This window comes from Fistularia commersonii, chromosome 18 (assembly GCF_037954325.1).
Source record: "Fistularia commersonii isolate RoL2024-O1a breed Wild chromosome 18, RoL_Fcom_v1.0, whole genome shotgun sequence".
NCBI lineage: Eukaryota > Metazoa > Chordata > Actinopteri > Syngnathiformes > Fistulariidae > Fistularia > Fistularia commersonii.
Window position 1 is genome coordinate 10,471,027 of NC_141301.1, and position 16,745 is coordinate 10,487,771.

The following is a 16,745-nucleotide window of genomic DNA, read 5'->3' on the forward strand; positions in this document are numbered from 1 at the left end:
GGTTCTACCGTCTAACGAGGAAAAGTGTTTTGTAAATGATTTCAAAAGTTTACCAGAAAGGAAATGCAAAATGCAAAGTAGATGGCATCGAGGTTATGTGTGTGTGTGTGTTTTTAATATTTGTCGGTGTGTTTGTCTCTTTTTTGCCCTTCATTCCTCCCGGATTCTAAAGGTTTTTTTATATATACCCCCCCCTCACACACACACACACACACACCAAAACATCCAGGCAGATATTGGTCAGAATGTGGCAGACTTTAATACAATATTTAAAAAAGAAATGCTCTCCATTCAAGTGACTCCACGGTCCAGCATTTGGTTTTTGTTTGGTTAAGGCCGGGCGAGACTGGAACTCTCCAATAAAAATAAATCTCAAATTAATTATGGCCCGGAGCAAGGGGCCAGACAGTTCGTGCTTATATGCGCTGCAAACTCTACTTTTTTTTGCCCTCAGTAGTTTTTTGACTCGGACTGTCTTTTAGCCCAAGAGAAGGAATGATCTGAATATAAGCATTCTAATAAACAACACACATAAGAGGCTTACATAGGCTGGCACTATTTACCCTCATGAAATAACATTGCAGCAAACCGTTTCTTGACACTTCTTTTCTCACTCTGGATGGGTCGTGTGATCAAATGCACAAAAAAAAAAAAAAATCCTTTATTACACTGTAATAACCAAATAACAAAAAAAAAAAAAATCACCTCATGCAATGCAAAAAGGGGAAGGATTTAACATAAAGGGTTGGAAAATCTGCTGAATAATTGTGCCTCTATATATGTCATGATACTTTGGTGATCCGGGCCCATGTGTGCTGAAAAGAGTCGCTAAAGACTGCATACGAATCTGCATTAAATATCCTAAACAGATCTTCACATGGCAGAAAGAAGGATGGGCTTAATCATTGAGAAGGTTACTGAACATAATCCCAGCACCAGTGACCGCCCATCTCTGACTTGTTGCCCCCAGAGGAGCTACTGGCTCGTGGTGTAAGGAAGAAATGTCTGGCTGTCTAGTTCCAGCGTCAAGCCAGATGTTCTGTGGTTCACTGTGTAAACCAACTTGCATCTGTTTATTGGCCTTCCAAAATGTTTGTTACCGCTGTATTCATTATGGTCTTGGTAGGTCTCGGGACCCCCGGACTTCCTAATAAGCTTCACAACAGGGTTGGATTTGGAATTTGGAGAGGGTTGTCATTGTTGCTTGTGCCACTGTGTTATCTCTCTCTCTCTCTCTCTCTCTCTCTCTCTCTCTCTCTATCTATCTATCTATCTATCTATCTATCTATCTATCTATCTATCTATCTATCTATCTATCTATCTATGTGATAAGAAATCTGACTAATGAAAACAGGAAGTGCTCTCAGCATTGTTTCTGAAAACCCACCCTTTTAGTTTGCAGCAGAACATCACTTTATAGAGTAAAAAATGAAAGATACAGATGTCATTAACTGCTTATTTATGGATAATGTGTATGTGTGTGTGCGCATTTAAATAAAAAAAAGGGCGTTTCTAATATCATAAGACACCCTTAAGTCACCTCAGTGTACCACTTCACTATTATGCACAAAACGTAAATTATTTGAACTTCTCAAAGCGTGTAACGTGTGAGGGTCTTAATAAGAATTAAATTTAAAATACTGACCAAGCCGGTCACTGAAGAGTTAAACAAGGTGTCTCCCTTAATTACATGAGCCTGAACTGGCCTCAAGCAGGAGAAGCCTTGACCCTTAGCAGGATCCAGATGTGGTGGTCCCAAGGGTGGGGCCCTCAGCCCTGCCAGACCCCCAAGTCGAGAGGAGACAGGTCGGCCCTGCTGTCAGTCGTTGTGGCGCAATTTCTGTTTGGTTGCTTTACGCTTGGTCCTCAGCGCCACAAACAAATAACTCCACGAGGAGCCTAACACACGGTTAATTGTATTATACGTGTAATTGCACATCATTTTTCAAGGCAATGTCCGAAATATCAGTGTTAGGTAATTGATATTATATGAAATTTTGAAATGTCCTTTGTAAAAAAAAAAAGGGGGGGGGGGGGGATTTTGAACTCCACCGCCTTTTTCATTCTCATCTCTGCGTTGCGTGTGTGAATGTGTGTCTGTGTGAGTGTGTGTGTTTTTGTACCCCATTCGAGCTGGCCGCCGCGCGTCCAACATCTGCTCCCGGAATATGGCTGGATTGATGAGGGCAATTTCATTTTGGTCGGACGGAAAGAAAAATTGCCTACCTATGTGGGGGTGGGGGTGGGATTAGGCCTTTTTTTGTTTTTCCTCCTGACTGGCGCGTCGGGTTTGGGGAAAACCACCGCATAATATTATTAATGAATAAATACATAATAATAATTATTATGATAATGCGAATGGTAAGGATAATACTACTCAGAGTACAGTTCGTTGAGAAGGTGATGGCTCAGATTTTTTTCTATTAATTTTTATTTAATCGATGGTGACTCGGGAAAATCTCCCCAGAGGTTTACAAGTCCTCCTGCCCTAGGTGTTCAAGCCCGCCCCCCATCCACCTTTATTTAGGGGGTCCATCAACATCCCTCCATGTATCGGTTTCACCTATAAAAGAAGACAGGACTATATAGGATATGATATGGAGAAAAAAAAAAGTTGATTTACAGACGGATGGAGGTTTGGCCACATGTGAATCCGCGGCGTAGGCGTGAACTTTAAGCTGCGTAAAAAAAAAAAAAAAAAAAACACGGTATGGCGTAATTTGAGGTGCATTTCTGTAGTTACACCCCCCCCCCTCCCGACTTGAACAGAGCACCTCGGTTAAAAGTGCGGGGATATTATTCAACGCCAGCGCACAGTAAAGCCATCCATACCATATGTGCCAAAAATCATCCAAACAGGAGTAAAAGGGAATGGCTGAGCACGACGCAGTCTGCCATCCTGTAAATATTTCCGTGCAGAAAAAAACAAAAAAAAAAACATAACACTCAATTGTCCCCCCCCCCCTCTTGCTTATCTCTCTGGGACAGTATCCTGCTTTTTTTTTTTTTTAAGGCAGGGCTTTTCAATGACACACAGCTTCCTTCTCAACCTTCTCAGCGGCGGTGACTTCACTTCCCAAATTTAGAGGAAAGAAAAAACTCAATCCGGTAAAAAAAAAAGAAAAAAAAGTGTCTCTTTCTCTCCGCCGCATACCGGGGGCTGGAATTAATTCAGGAGCGTGTCATGTTTGGGATATTGTCGGAGTCCGCTGAAAATTGCGCAAAATGGACGGAACTATTAAGGTAAGGGTGGAGAACGGGGTGTATGAGTTTGTGGGAGACCACTTTTTCGAAGTTGCGCCTCCTTTTTTTAAAGCAATGGGTTGAAAGGGCTTCTCAGTGTCGATACGCAAGAGGGGGGACCTCCAACCTGACGGGACAGACGCGGCTTTTGGGGGGTTTCTATCGGATTCACACGTAAACCAGATTTCCTTGAACGCATCACTTTTAATTTATTTTTTAATTTTTTTTTTTACATTACGTCGCCTAGTCGTGAGGATACAATGAGGATCGAGGGATAAAACGCTGTGGATCTTTTTTTTGGCGGGGGGGTGGGGGGACTGGAGTGGAGACCAAGCGCGACAACTTTACGCACGTCTGGAAGGAAAAAAAAGTCACCGAGGAGTGGTGGCCCACTCGTGGGTTTTTTTTAGACAACACGATCGAGACGGTGCCTTCATGTAGGTATGATTTATCCACGAATTCGTATGTTTTAAACTGAATGTCTCGGAGATTGAGCAATCCCCCGCCCGGCTGGATGTGCCGTTGGATGGGATGTCGAGAGGAGCTGCGCAACAGCGGTGTGGCACATCGCCCGGCGCCGCTTAAAGACCCGCTCATTGATCGAACAATGACTTGTTTTTTAAATATATTTGAAGGCAAAACATACAACAAGAGGGATCTCTTAGCTGCCGTTACATTTGTGCAAGGGTCCCTCCCTCCGTGCGCCGAGGAAAAAGCTGTCATTTGTTAAATTCCGATCGGGTCAAAACTGCACGTTTTTTTGCGACACGTTTGAAAACCGCAGCGCTTCACAATGATACCTCCGCTTGCTCCTTATATAGTTACACAACTATTTTGAAACGGTACGATGGTAGTCAAGAGAGCCGGTCTGGTTATATTAACATTGGCTACTGCCACCACAACCCCCCTCCCCCCTTAACCTCCCCAACCCCCCCACCACCACCCCCTCCACCCTACCCCCGCCATCCCGACACTCAAATTCCAGATGTTTATGACTGCAGTCGCCAGATGTTGAACTGCAATTAGTTCACCGAGATGCGTTCACTGTCTATTTTCCGGTGGACAAGTGTAAACTGCAAGGAATGCAGCATCTGCATTTCTCGGCGACACTGGAGCGATGCGTCTTTTCAGTGTGTGCCTGTGTTATTTTTTTATGACATTTTATTTCGCTGGTTTGCGGCCGCTGGGTGTGGTATGAGTTTTGGAAGAGTGTAAACCAACTGGCCAGACAAATATGTCAGGCTGCATATAGTTACTGAAATCCTGTCACTCACCGCTCGGTTATTATTTTATTATGTATGGCTGTAAGCTCGGTGAGGGGGGCATGGATGTCTCCGCCAGGATGTTTGCAACAAGGATTGATTTTGTTGTTGTTTTTTTTCTTTTAAGTTTCATGTAATCATAATAGAATCCTTAGGTGTAAATGACTGGCTTGTTTGCTGCGTTTGTGCTCGCTAAAAAAGAGAGGAAGGGCTCTCTAACCATGAGAGCTTCCTGTTCTACACAATCTTTTCCTGACAGGTTTCCTCTTCCTCCTTAAACAAAAGACAGGAATGCCCCCCCTCGCCTCCACCTTCCTCCTCCTCCTCCTCCTCCTGCTGGATGGCTGTGTGTGTGTGTGTGTGTGTGTGTTTGTGTGTGCCTGTGTGAACGCCAAACAGACACACGTGTAGTCTGGATGGGGAGAAATTGCATATTATCCAGTCGCGTCAGTCTCTCAGACGCATCGTGACGCATTTGAGGACATGGACTCGGGTTGGTGTAAACAGAGCAGAGGTGGCTCCCAGCAGGTGTCACACTCACACAATACTTAGTACAGTGGACCTCCCCTCCGCCCCCCATTTAAAGCTGAGTTAGATTTTTTTGTTGTTTTTTTCCCCATCTTTCTCCGTGACACTTAACCGCATAGAAATATGTGGCATTGATCTCCCTCCTACCACCACTTATATCCATTTATTTATTTATTGGATTGATTATTTCTTCTGGACTCACCCCTCTGAGCTGTTTTAAAGTTACCACCAACTTTTTTTTTTTTTCTTTCCTAAACACATTATTGGTGGACATTATGAGATAAAAAAACAAGAGCGTAACTGCCTGCAGCTCCAACTGGCAGCATATGAGTGTCCCTAGCAGATATGGCAGAAAAAAAAAACAAAAAAAACTGTGCAAATTGGCACTGGTTTATTATCCTTTCAGCCTCTATTCAAAAGAACACAGCATTCCTATTTTTAAACATCTTTTGGAATCTTGATAAGCATACACCACTTGTCAATCATGGTCTCAATTGCATAAGCTGATATGTCACTTAAAGTATAACAAGTAACAGTCATCGCAGTCAACTCGGCTCTTATCGGCCTGTAATGAGACACTCCCCGGCTTTTCTATGTATTATCATCCGCAGACTTGCTGGTGTGCTCGACTTAGATATTAAGTATTGCTCCGAGGGTTCAGATGGATCTTGATTAAATCCCTGGAAAATCTAATTCTAGAGAGGTGGTTGGGTTTGTGAGGTTTCGGCTTTTCTATCTGCCATTTACATGCAGATGATTGCGTATTGCATTGTGTTCCAAGTTCCTGCATTTTGAAGATTGTTCGGCCCATGGCGTCAAACAAAATAATATCTAACTGCATGAGAACATGTCTTATCGTTGGTGTTCAGCTTTTGTAAATCTTACTGTCCGCGCTTTGTTCGTCATCCGACGTTTCTGCGGTTTAAAGAGAGCCTGGATGAGCAAAAGGCAGTGTGTAGCAACTGCATCATAGTATATATTTTGTAAAACCAATTCTGACATAGTCTTTGAAAATAATGTTGAGCACGGTGCTTATGTAGCGCAGCAGTGGTTGGTAGACTCCAATGATTTAATACAGTATTAAAGTATGTAAGTAAAGTATGCAAGTTTTATTTTGGTATACCTAGACATGTTTTAATGGTGTGCGGAATACGTTCAAATTACAAACAGTCGGCCTGTTTATACTGCAGGGGTTATAACTGCAACAATAAAACATACCAAAACAAAGATGAAAACATGTTTATATGCGTGTGTGTTTACACACGCATTCCTCAGTGGCTAATGAGAAGTTTGGCTACAGGACAAGATATGGATAAACCATAGAAAATGGATAAATGAAAAAAATTCTACTTGCATGAAATGACTCAAAATGGAATGGCAGCAAAGTTATTTGAGATCTTGAGGATTTTCAAGGAATGCGAAAGGCTACATGTTGGAAATACTGATCAATGAATATCAAGTAGAATTTTCCCCTGAAGCAGATATGTGGCATTTTGGAATGAAATAATTCAGTCCTCAGGGATTAGACACGTCTCAGTCTAAGCTGTGCCATCAGATCCTATCAGATCCAGATGTGCATCAGTCCCAAGTCAAAGTAGAGGCAGAGGAATGACTGTTACACATAGTCTTATTTATTCATATCTGCAGTTTTTTGTTGTTTTTTGTTTTTTTCAGGAACTTGATTAGTTACAACAATAAAGCACAGAGCACTGATTGCTCATTTAGCCCTTGTCAAGGGTTATTTAGCTTCTTTTCGGGCTATCGGTTTTATACATGGGACAGGTCTGGGATAGTGACATAGTCGGACACAGTTTGGTCATGGTCTGTTCATTGTCGAACATCTGCATGTTAAAATGTATAATCCATTAAATGACTAATCCATGTACTTTCTTCCATCACATTACACAAGGAGCACATGGAAACCACATCATGTCTTGTCCAGCCAAGAGTTTCTGCTATTGTTTTCTTTAATAAACTTACATTGCTCCAGCTGAGCCACAGCAGAGGGGTCAGTGCACTACTGACCCCCCTGCTTCTGTTGAGTCTTCAGCTGTGGAAGGGAACCCAAGTCTCAGAGAAGGCAAATACTACAGGGACCGTCAGAGGAGTGTCAAGGGGAGAAGCATGTATTGCCCCATCGGAACCTGAAAGCGCTCTGAACATTTACGCGAGAGTTGTTTGTTTTATTTGTGGACCGAAGGCTCATTAGCACTAAGGCATACTTGTATGTAATGACTGATAACGCCAGTGAACCATTATGATGGTCGCATCTGAGCTTACAACTCTGTTTTCCTGCACTGTGGGCATGATTTAAGTTATTCTAACATCAACAGGAAGCAACAGTAGCAACATGGGCTGTTTACAGAAACTACTTAGGATGACAGACTGATATGACCCATAACTGCACATAATTACTGTAAACAAGAGTTCTTAGGAGAGTGAAATTCAACATTACATGTTTCTGTTGGAGTGTCAAATGAGATTCCTCAGTGTCATTTGCTCATGTTCATAGTCCAAGTATTTTAGTATATATGGCATTGCTTTTGTTTTTGAAGAAGTCGTTGATCCCAGACGTGATCATTTTACAAACTGTTTTTTTTTTTTCTGTGCGTGCAGCGCAATTCTTTATCTAGCCAGGCCACTTGAGTGTCTAATTTTGAGAGAGAGAGCAGCCATAGAGATGTCAGTATTATTTTTCTTTTTTATAATCCAGTGGATCTTAATGGTGTTATTCAAATTGTAATTAATGTGACGACACATGTATTTAAACTTTCAACAGTAACATGATGCTGCTCTTCTTGTCAGCTGTCTCACGAGGAATCATTTTCTCTCTAAATTAAAGTTCTTTTTTTGGAAAAAAAAAAAATCATCGATTAATCCAATTTAGTCCCATTTTAGTTGAGAGAAGTAAGATATCTCCTTCGGGACAAGAAGAGTAGTTCGTATTGGATGTGTGGAGCGGCTCCATTCTCGTGTCCTTATTGTAAATTGTAAGATACAGCCAGGAGATCTTAGTGAGAAACAGACATGCCGGTGGTGCTTTAGAAAAGTTCCACATCTGCCGTCCAACGTCTTTTCGAAATGACTGCTTAGCAGGATATATATTTGTTTTCGAATTTGCCATGTGGTGATGAAACCAAGCAGTCAATCCAATACTCGTCCAGTATATAACCTCACCGAAATCTCCGACTTTTTTTGTTTTTTTTTCCTCTTTGGTACAAAAGCGACATAAGACTTTAAAAGTGGCAGTCGGTATGTTTTGAACAAAGCCTTGCCATCTTTCCCCTTTTTTTGTTTTTTTTGTGCTAAGCTAACCTAGTTATATCTAATCCTTTAAAGTGCACGTTGGTTAGGATTGCTATGTTGCCTATTTGGAAACTTGTTAAGTAAGTGGCGAAAGATAAACCACCTATTTGTTCCTTTTGACTTACAGGAGGCGCTATCAGTGGTGAGTGAAGACCAGTCCTTATTTGAGCCTCCATACGCTGCTGCTGCCCCTCTCCCCAAGACAGACATGACTGCATCTGGTGCACAGGACTACGGCCAGACTCACAAAATCAACCCTTTACCCCCACAGCAGGAGTGGATCAACCAGCCTGTGAGGGTCAATGTCAAGCGAGAATATGAGCACATGAATGGATCCAGGTAAATCACCTCTTGTGTGTGTTGCTTTTTGCAAGGAATAAGCTTTTATTTGTTATTATGAGGCATTTATCATCCTCCGCCTCAGCCGCCAGTGCCACCGTTACTGTTGTCATGTATCACTCTAACACGTTATGTACTGTATCAACTGGCTGAACCTCTTCTGATTTTGGATATATAGTACTTGTCTTTTGCCAGTAAAAGGCTTGAATAAGTTACGCCAAAGTCAATGAGTCAAAAGGAAAACCACCAATTTATCTGCTGATAATATTTTTACGATTTACTTGGATGTGTGTTTGTGTAGCAGGGAGTCTCCAGTGGACTGCAGTGTGGGTAAATGTAATAAGCTGGTGGGAAGTAATGACACATCTCAGATGACCTATGGAAACTACATGGATGAGAAGAACGCCCCTCCCCCTAACATGACCACCAATGAGCGAAGAGTCATTGTACCTGCTGGTATGTTGTTTGCTATTTGTTTTTTTTTTCCTTTCAATTTCAAGTTCAGTATTACGTCCACGTTTAGAATTCATATTTGGCATATTTGATCATTTTGATACCATTCTCTATTTTCACAAAGGAGAGATTGTGATTATGCACTTTACCTACAAGCTGCTTATGTCGGCTGTTCTTTTGTGTCACTGCTGTGACTTAAGTAATAATATTTTCAATGGTGCTTCATTGTGATATAGCTTGTTAAGCATTGTGCCATTGTTTTAGATCAACCAGCGGGGTGCAACTAAGTGCATGCTGGCGGTCTGCCCAACCTATTTAATTGTTCTTATGTTTCCAAATGTTTATCGCTAGATATGTGAAATAATGCTGTTTAATCAGTCACAATAGCGGTTCCCATGTTTAAACATGTGGGAAATAGTTTTTCAATGTTTATTCTGTTAAATGTAGGCCGAAGAGACAGAGATGATACCTGTAAGTTTCACAATAATGAGTGCTTGTCATTTATTTCATTTTGGCTGAAAAGGAGGGTCTCCGAGTGTTAGTACTGAAATGATACAAAAGGCCACATATCTATTAAAATGCTTGCAGGTCCTTAACAAAAGTTAGTAAGATTAGGGTTTTGATTCTAGTTTGTGCAGCATATCAAACATCCTCTGCATGTGTTTGTACTATGTCTCTGGCCACATTGAACAGTATGGTTTAAGAGGTAAAACAAATGTTGAACAAAGACAGGAAATTATTTCAACAAGAAAATGACTCTGATGATGATTTACTTGAAATTTAATACGCGTCATGTCACCGAGAATGATTTACAAGGAAGTGAGCCAGGTCTGTTATTGATACAAAACTGTCAAAAGAATTTTGTGTGGTAAACATGCCCTGTGATCGACACTTCTTTTTTTTTTTTTCCTCCTCTTAGACCCTTCCTTGTGGTCCCAGGACCATGTGCGTCAGTGGCTAGAGTGGGCGATCAAGGAGTACGGCCTGTTGGAGATTGACACAGCCATGTTTCATAACACAGACGGCAAAGAGCTCTGCAAGATGAGCAAGGATGATTTCCTCCGGCTCACCACCATGTACAACGCTGAAGTGCTCCTCTCTCATCTCAATTACCTCAGGGAAAGTAAGTATGTTCCCTGGCGAAAAAAGAAATCCACGATAAATAAGTTAATTGACCAGAAAAAAAAAAAACACTCTATTCAATAATAGCACTTATTAGACTCTAAATTGAAAACAGACCAAGAAGAAGACTGTGTTGCATCGGTGTTGTATTTTCATTTTTCTGCTTTATTTATTATTATTAGTTGTTTTTTTAAATGATATCTTTCATTCCAAATATTTTTGCCATTCTCAACCGGCTCCTCCCATTCCCAAACTTTCAACATTCAGTCAAGATAAGGATTTCCATGTACATTATACAGTGCATCAATTTAATTTTCTATGACAATTTGTTTGGTACTATGCCAGGCTCAGGGAAACCTTTTCCCCCACTAAACTTAACCATATTATTACGAATAAACAATGAAATTCACTTTATTAGAAAAGTGATGTCTTAATAATGGCCATCCACTTGTAAGCAGAAAACCAGGAGGGTTTCTTTCTCTTTATCGAGATGACCATCGATTACATCCCCCCACCGCATTTGGTGTGCCTGATTCCACATGGTCCACAGAAAGATGAAGCCCAGGTGCATTGCCTCAGGAATCACGCTAGCCGAGTGTGTTGGGGCTACTAAATTTGAGCCTTTTACCTTTGAAGCAGTCCTTGGTGTAATCCTGGTTTATATGTTTCAGCTACGAAGGCAAAGGCAGTTTTCCTAGGCTGTATGCAAATGACTTAATATAAAATGCAACATCTGGTATTGCTAAAATACTTGTTTATATTTATTTATACGGTCCACTGTTGCAGAGATGGGATACTTATTGAATCCTTTACATTGTTGACTGCGTGTGCTATTGTTGTGCTATGTGAGTATAATGACAGCACATTGGGTGGAGTAAAGGATGGTTCAACTAAATTTAACATTACTTCCAAAAATTGTGATGGGCCTCTGCGTGATGTAATGGGAACTGTATTTTGTGGGTGTCAACAGTTTTCTCTGTACACGGTGTCTGGGCAGAGAGAGATGCTTGTCATGAGTATAACAGTCTCATTGTGCAGTGCAGCAGCGGGTGGATCTGTCTGACCGCCACTGGGCACAGTCCGCACAGCAGTTTTCATTATGGCCACTGGCTGCAGGACTTAGCCGTGGCTTAGGCGTGCTGCACCGCGACTCTGCCCATTGCTGCCCCTTTTTTTGATTTAGACCTTGTGTGCTTTGGAGACAGAAGAGATGTCTTGGGAATCCTCTCCACTTGCCAGTTGAAATTGCTTTGGATTCATTCCTGACAATCAAAAGAGATGAATGCTCCCATCCCGTGCTTGGACTGACTGACGTGTTTCAGAGCAGCTCTTCGAGAATCAGCGTGTATTATTGACACTGGGACCCTCAGGGCAAGAGGAACCGCATTAGCGCAAAACGTCTCAGAGAGTCAGAGAAGGAGGAGATGGAGGACTAGGTTTGAGGCTTTATGCAAACCCCGCAGGGCTGGTGATTTGGAAACCAAAGCCTTTTTTTTTCTCTTTTTCTGCCACACAAACAAACACAATCATAGACGCGGAGTAACCCTGTCCAGAAAAAAAAGACCTCTGGCTTCACTCACAACTTTTGGACCTGGACTGAGCCCTCAGAATTCAGAATTGAGTGAGGGGGGAAGACTGGAAGTATCAGTGACAACAGGTCACCTAGCGTTTTTTTCCTCCCGCTTCGTTCAGGACTTTTCCGTTTTCCTGCTTTTATCCTTTTACAAACAATAGATTGTCCAAAGGGGCACTACAATCATTTCATACACATCTGTGTGCATCATGTGTGTGTTTGAGTCTGTTTATTGAACCACTGATTAACATTCCTCAGAGTCATTAAGCCCTGTACACTCGGCGCAGGGCAGGGACACACTTCCCCACCCTACGGCCATACCAAATCAAAACATTCCTGCCATGTCATGCGCAGAAATATCATTCAGACACCCACACGGGTGCATCCGCAAGCGCAATCTTAACATCTGTCTGGCTAACCAGCTGCTCACAGTAACAAGGGTAGTTTCCAATGCATTATTTTGGCCTCGTCGTTGGTCACTTATCCAGATTTTTATAAATGATGGTCGTCCGCACCCCAATGTGCTTTCAATTTTGGGTGCAATTTGAGAATTTGTTCAAATTAGTCTGTCAGGGAGGGACCGTGGACTGTTTGCTTTATCGCACCCATGTAGGTCGGTTTGATACCACATGTGCTGGAAACGGAGCAGAGCGAAACCTCAGACATCGAGTGACTGTATCCTCCAGCACACAGAGATGCAGAGAGGGTTTGGAAAAAGGATAAGTAGACATGAGACTAATAAGTGAAATATCCAAAATAAATCTTCATTAGATTATGGGAATTTAATGGAGATTGGGTGTCCCTTATAGCAAAGAGACGACGGCGGAGGGGTTGAGCGAGGCAGACGGTTCAAGAAAGCAGGCATGAGATGCAAAGAAGAAATCTGCAGGAAACATTTTGTTGAAGTGTGTGGAAATTGTCTGAGGTGGTCATGATGGAGGGCCATTGGAGAATTGCAACGGTTCTGTTTCTCAGATGTCGCTGTTGCTTGTGTGTCTGGATGGATTTACAGTGAACGAGTCAAGACGGAGGGAGAGCGATATGTCTGGGCTCCTGCGCTGCACTGTTGCTGAGTGGGGGACATTCTCGAGCCTTCAATAGTTTATACAGACCATAAACATCTGGGCTGGAAGGCTGAGTAGGGAAAAAGGAGGTCTCACTCTTTCTCCCCTCACAACATTTTTATTGAGCTCCCCTTGCATTAGTTCTTTCTATTGGCAGATTATCACTGGTGCGCGGGGGCTCAACAGCCTGGCTCTGCGCCCTTTACTGTTAGCTGTCTGGTGTTAGCCACCATTACAGCGCAGTCTGCGGCCGCTCACTTTACTGGTGAGGTTCAGACACTGAGCGCTACAGGAACGTAGTGTATATATCACATTAGAATAAGTGGAGTTGGATAATAAGCTGTTTCTCTTCATGTAAACACAGACATCTGTTCAGATGTAATTGAAGATGGTTGTTTTGATGTATATAATGATTGTAATGCAAAGTTATTTCCAGATAATAATGTTGACATTGGACAATTCTGTAAAAACCTGGGATTACAATCAGTGAAATTGTTGAGCAAAGATTTGTTTAAATCTTTCTTTAGTATGGATTCTCGGTTATTATCAGAAGTTGTGGAAGGAAGGGGTAATAAAAAAAATCCCCAAGATGATTATAAAAACACTTGGTTAGGCATAGATTTTAGTCCTGGATAGCTTGACAAAATCACCAATTCTGGTCGGCAGATAAAAAAGATGAACCGGTTGTCATTCACCTGAAAAGCACGGAGTCATTAAGCCATCAACCACCAAGTTTTTAGAACTCTGACAACTTCACTGGTTTCCTCCAATTGTCAGACACCATCATTTGGGTGAAAAATGGTTACTTGTTCAGAAAATAAATAGTTTGATATTTTTGGACATTGACGGTCGGGTTATGCATTTGAGTCACAAGCAGGAGTCCCTATTTTATTTTGGGTCGAGTCACCAACATAAGCTCTATTTCCTTAATAGTTTGCAGCCCAATACTGATAGTTTTTGAATGACAACATTTCTAGCAAACTGGAAACAGAAAGGAATTATCTTACCAGACCTCTGGAGCTCACTCCTTATCAACCCCTGAAAGAAATGGGTAAAAAGTATACAAACTGAATAAAATCCCCCTTCAGATTAGATTTGCTGTTTTCTATGCTGCTTGCGTTTGGTGCAGCGCTGTGCCTTTGGAAGGGACGTGGGCAAATCATGGCCGTCTTGGCAACCTAAACTCTGGCTGAATTTAGTTTTTACTATTTACCCCCCCCCTCCCATTCTGGGGCAATTCCCCGAACACTACTTAGATTATGCTTTTTCTTTCCATTTTTGTTGTTATGATCTGCCCAATTCTCCTCTGTACATGAATGATGTTATCAAGTGGCAGTAGAGGGTAAATTTGTTCTTTGGCATGTTAATTTTTTGGCAAGTGTAGACAAGTGAATGAATATGGCAAGATTTTAACTCAGAGGACTGTGCGAGTTGAAAGGACGTATAAATGAACCACGTCTATCTCTGGCTTTGTTTTCTCCTACAGACTATTTACTTTTTGCCATAATGGTATTAGAATAGGGAAATAAAAAAATGGTAGAATATGCTTTTGGATATCGACAAATGTGACGTGAACCGCAAGGCACAGTGACCGTTACAAGCTCTTCACCAAAGCTTTAGTGCCTTGAACTTTCTAAATTATATGCTAATGTATTCATAAGTTCATCAGGACATTGTTTCGCTGGATGTGTATTCTGATTAGGTTTTCATTGATTTAGCCGTGAAGTCTTTTATTAGCTTGCTCGCTTATTCCCTTGTGCATTGTTGATTTCTTGCATTGACCCATATATCCAGCTCAGAGTTGTTATACCACAATGCCATTACTGTATAAATACTTGGATTCTGATAGGAGACAATGGTCTCTTAATCAACCTCCAATAGGACCATGAGATCAGATAACTGAAATCCTTTGGTAGGAGTCTATTTGGCTCCCATGTAAGAATGCCACGGACTGAATGGACCTGTGTTTGTTGACAAAGCCATTGCCACATGTTGTAGGTGCTGGTGTCGTATAGCTCCTTAGCATAAACAGCAGGGGCCAGAGCTAGATCCATCACGATGCTGAACTCTGTCAATATTAGGGGCCGTGCCTGAATCCAGGGCAGGGTCTTTTGAAACAGAAATAAGTAAAATGAGAGTAAAGAATTGTTTGTGTATGTTATGTAATCTATCAGACTTCGAGCAGATGTCACTGAACAGAGACAGCAGAGGTGAATCTTAAATGCTGAACACTGGCCGGTCCTCTCACTGTCCTGTTAGATTACCAGGACATGTTTGTTTTCTAAGAGAGGAAGAGGCCATCCAAATAAATAGGCAGCAGAGCTGTGACTCCCTCCACTACGCTTTCGGTCACGTTGTTTCTCTGTCTCTTTTTTCTCCCTGCTCAGTCACCCTTCTGTTTTCGCTCACTCTAGCTCTACGCCGTGCAGCAGTCCTAAATTTCTCTGTGGGATGGTTTGAGGTTTTCTCAGCAATGCTGCCTGTTTGCCTGTCTGGGTCAGCCCACATATGTGGCACACAGTAGGAAAAGGGTTAACAGCCGCTTCCTCCTCTCCTCTATCCCCCTGCTTTTCTGTTAGCCTGTTCACCTTTTTCCCTGAAACTGTTTTTTCTCCTTATTCCAAAGATTGTGCTTCGGTGACTTGCTTACCTCGGCGCACTTACGATCTGCATGAGGAATTATTTTTGTATGAGGAGCTGCCTTTGATTGCTGTGCAGGGACCCTGCCTCATACAATGGTTCCCCTGTTCTGAGGCCCCCAGGTTTCTAAACTAGACCCAGAGCCTTTGGGGTGCCTTGAGGAAGGTGGAACTGGGAGGGGTGGGGTGTTGGGAGTTTCACATACATTTGTGTAGCACCCCTCTCCCCCTCTTGCTCTCCCCTAAAATAACAGACCCCTAGTCTGCCACCATGGGCCCCTTCATCCCCCAAACGCACCATCAGCAGCACGTAGTGTAAGAACTCTGCATCAAGTCATAAGAAGAGCGTATGATAAGCTTTTCTTTTCTTCGTAGAGAGTCCCCTGTTCCGAACATGATTCTTCTGTACTCAGCAGCTTCTCCTAGCCATTTTAGTGCTAAATCTTAACACTCCCCATGCAGTAGCCCGCTCTTATGTTTTCTCTGTGCATTTTTGGGTCTGTTTTTCCACTCGCTGATTTATGCCTGGGGCAGCTAAAATTAAGAGAGCATTTTGGTGCCGCCCAGGGTGCCTGTGTAAGTGTAGGAATGCAGCACAGAGTTTTGCTCCATAAGGTGAAATGAACAGGCAGCCATAACCAGAGTCTTGTCTCTCTTTAATATTCAGTCTGCAGTTAAAACGCTGACAGACTCTTAAGGTTTTCCCTTTGTTTCTTTAAGTGACTGCACACACGTGCTGCTTTCGATTTTTATCCGGCCTAGATTTATGTGTTATTAAGTACTTTCCATCAGAGCTGATTTCTTTTAAAAACAAAACTGTAACATAATTCAAGATATGAGAGGAACCGTGATGCTACTGAACCTTTCACTGCCACCTACTGGCTGCTCTTCAGTCCTTTTTTTGGGGGGGAGGGGGGTGTCACAGAGTTCAGTACTGATCCATGCTCTTCAGTTACTTCTTTGGGAATCTTTTTTAGGAGGATGGTTAAAGAATATGCGTCTATAGAAGATGCAATGAAAAAAAAAAAAAATTATTTTGTTTTAGATGCATTCATCTGTTGTCACAAGTCATCGCTCCATCCTTTTTTTTTTTTTTCACTGCAGGTAGCTCATCGTTATCCTACAATACACCATCTCACACAGACCCATCCCCTCGGCTTGCCGCCAAAGAAGGTAGGAGCACTTATTATTAAATTAATTTGGCTTGGCGCAACTG

The 16,745-nt window shown here is 42.2% G+C and overlaps 1 protein-coding gene across 15 annotated transcripts in view; it reads left to right on the plus strand.

Moving 5' to 3' along the window:
- The window catches only part of fli1 (Fli-1 proto-oncogene, ETS transcription factor), a 31,553-nt gene that overhangs the window by 2,948 nt on the left and 11,860 nt on the right, over positions 1 to 16,745 (plus strand). Inside the window, exons 1-6 of one of the 15 annotated variants that reach the window (XM_086164926.1) lie at positions 3,023 to 3,243; positions 8,467 to 8,481; positions 8,611 to 8,678; positions 8,980 to 9,134; positions 10,051 to 10,254; positions 16,634 to 16,702. In XM_086164926.1, the coding sequence (XP_086021052.1) occupies positions 3,226 to 3,243; positions 8,467 to 8,481; positions 8,611 to 8,678; positions 8,980 to 9,134; positions 10,051 to 10,254; positions 16,634 to 16,702 (529 nt within the window). In that variant the 5' untranslated portion in view covers positions 3,023 to 3,225. The other 14 variants (XM_086164928.1, XM_086164927.1, XM_086164930.1 and 11 more) reach the window with 14 other exon arrangements.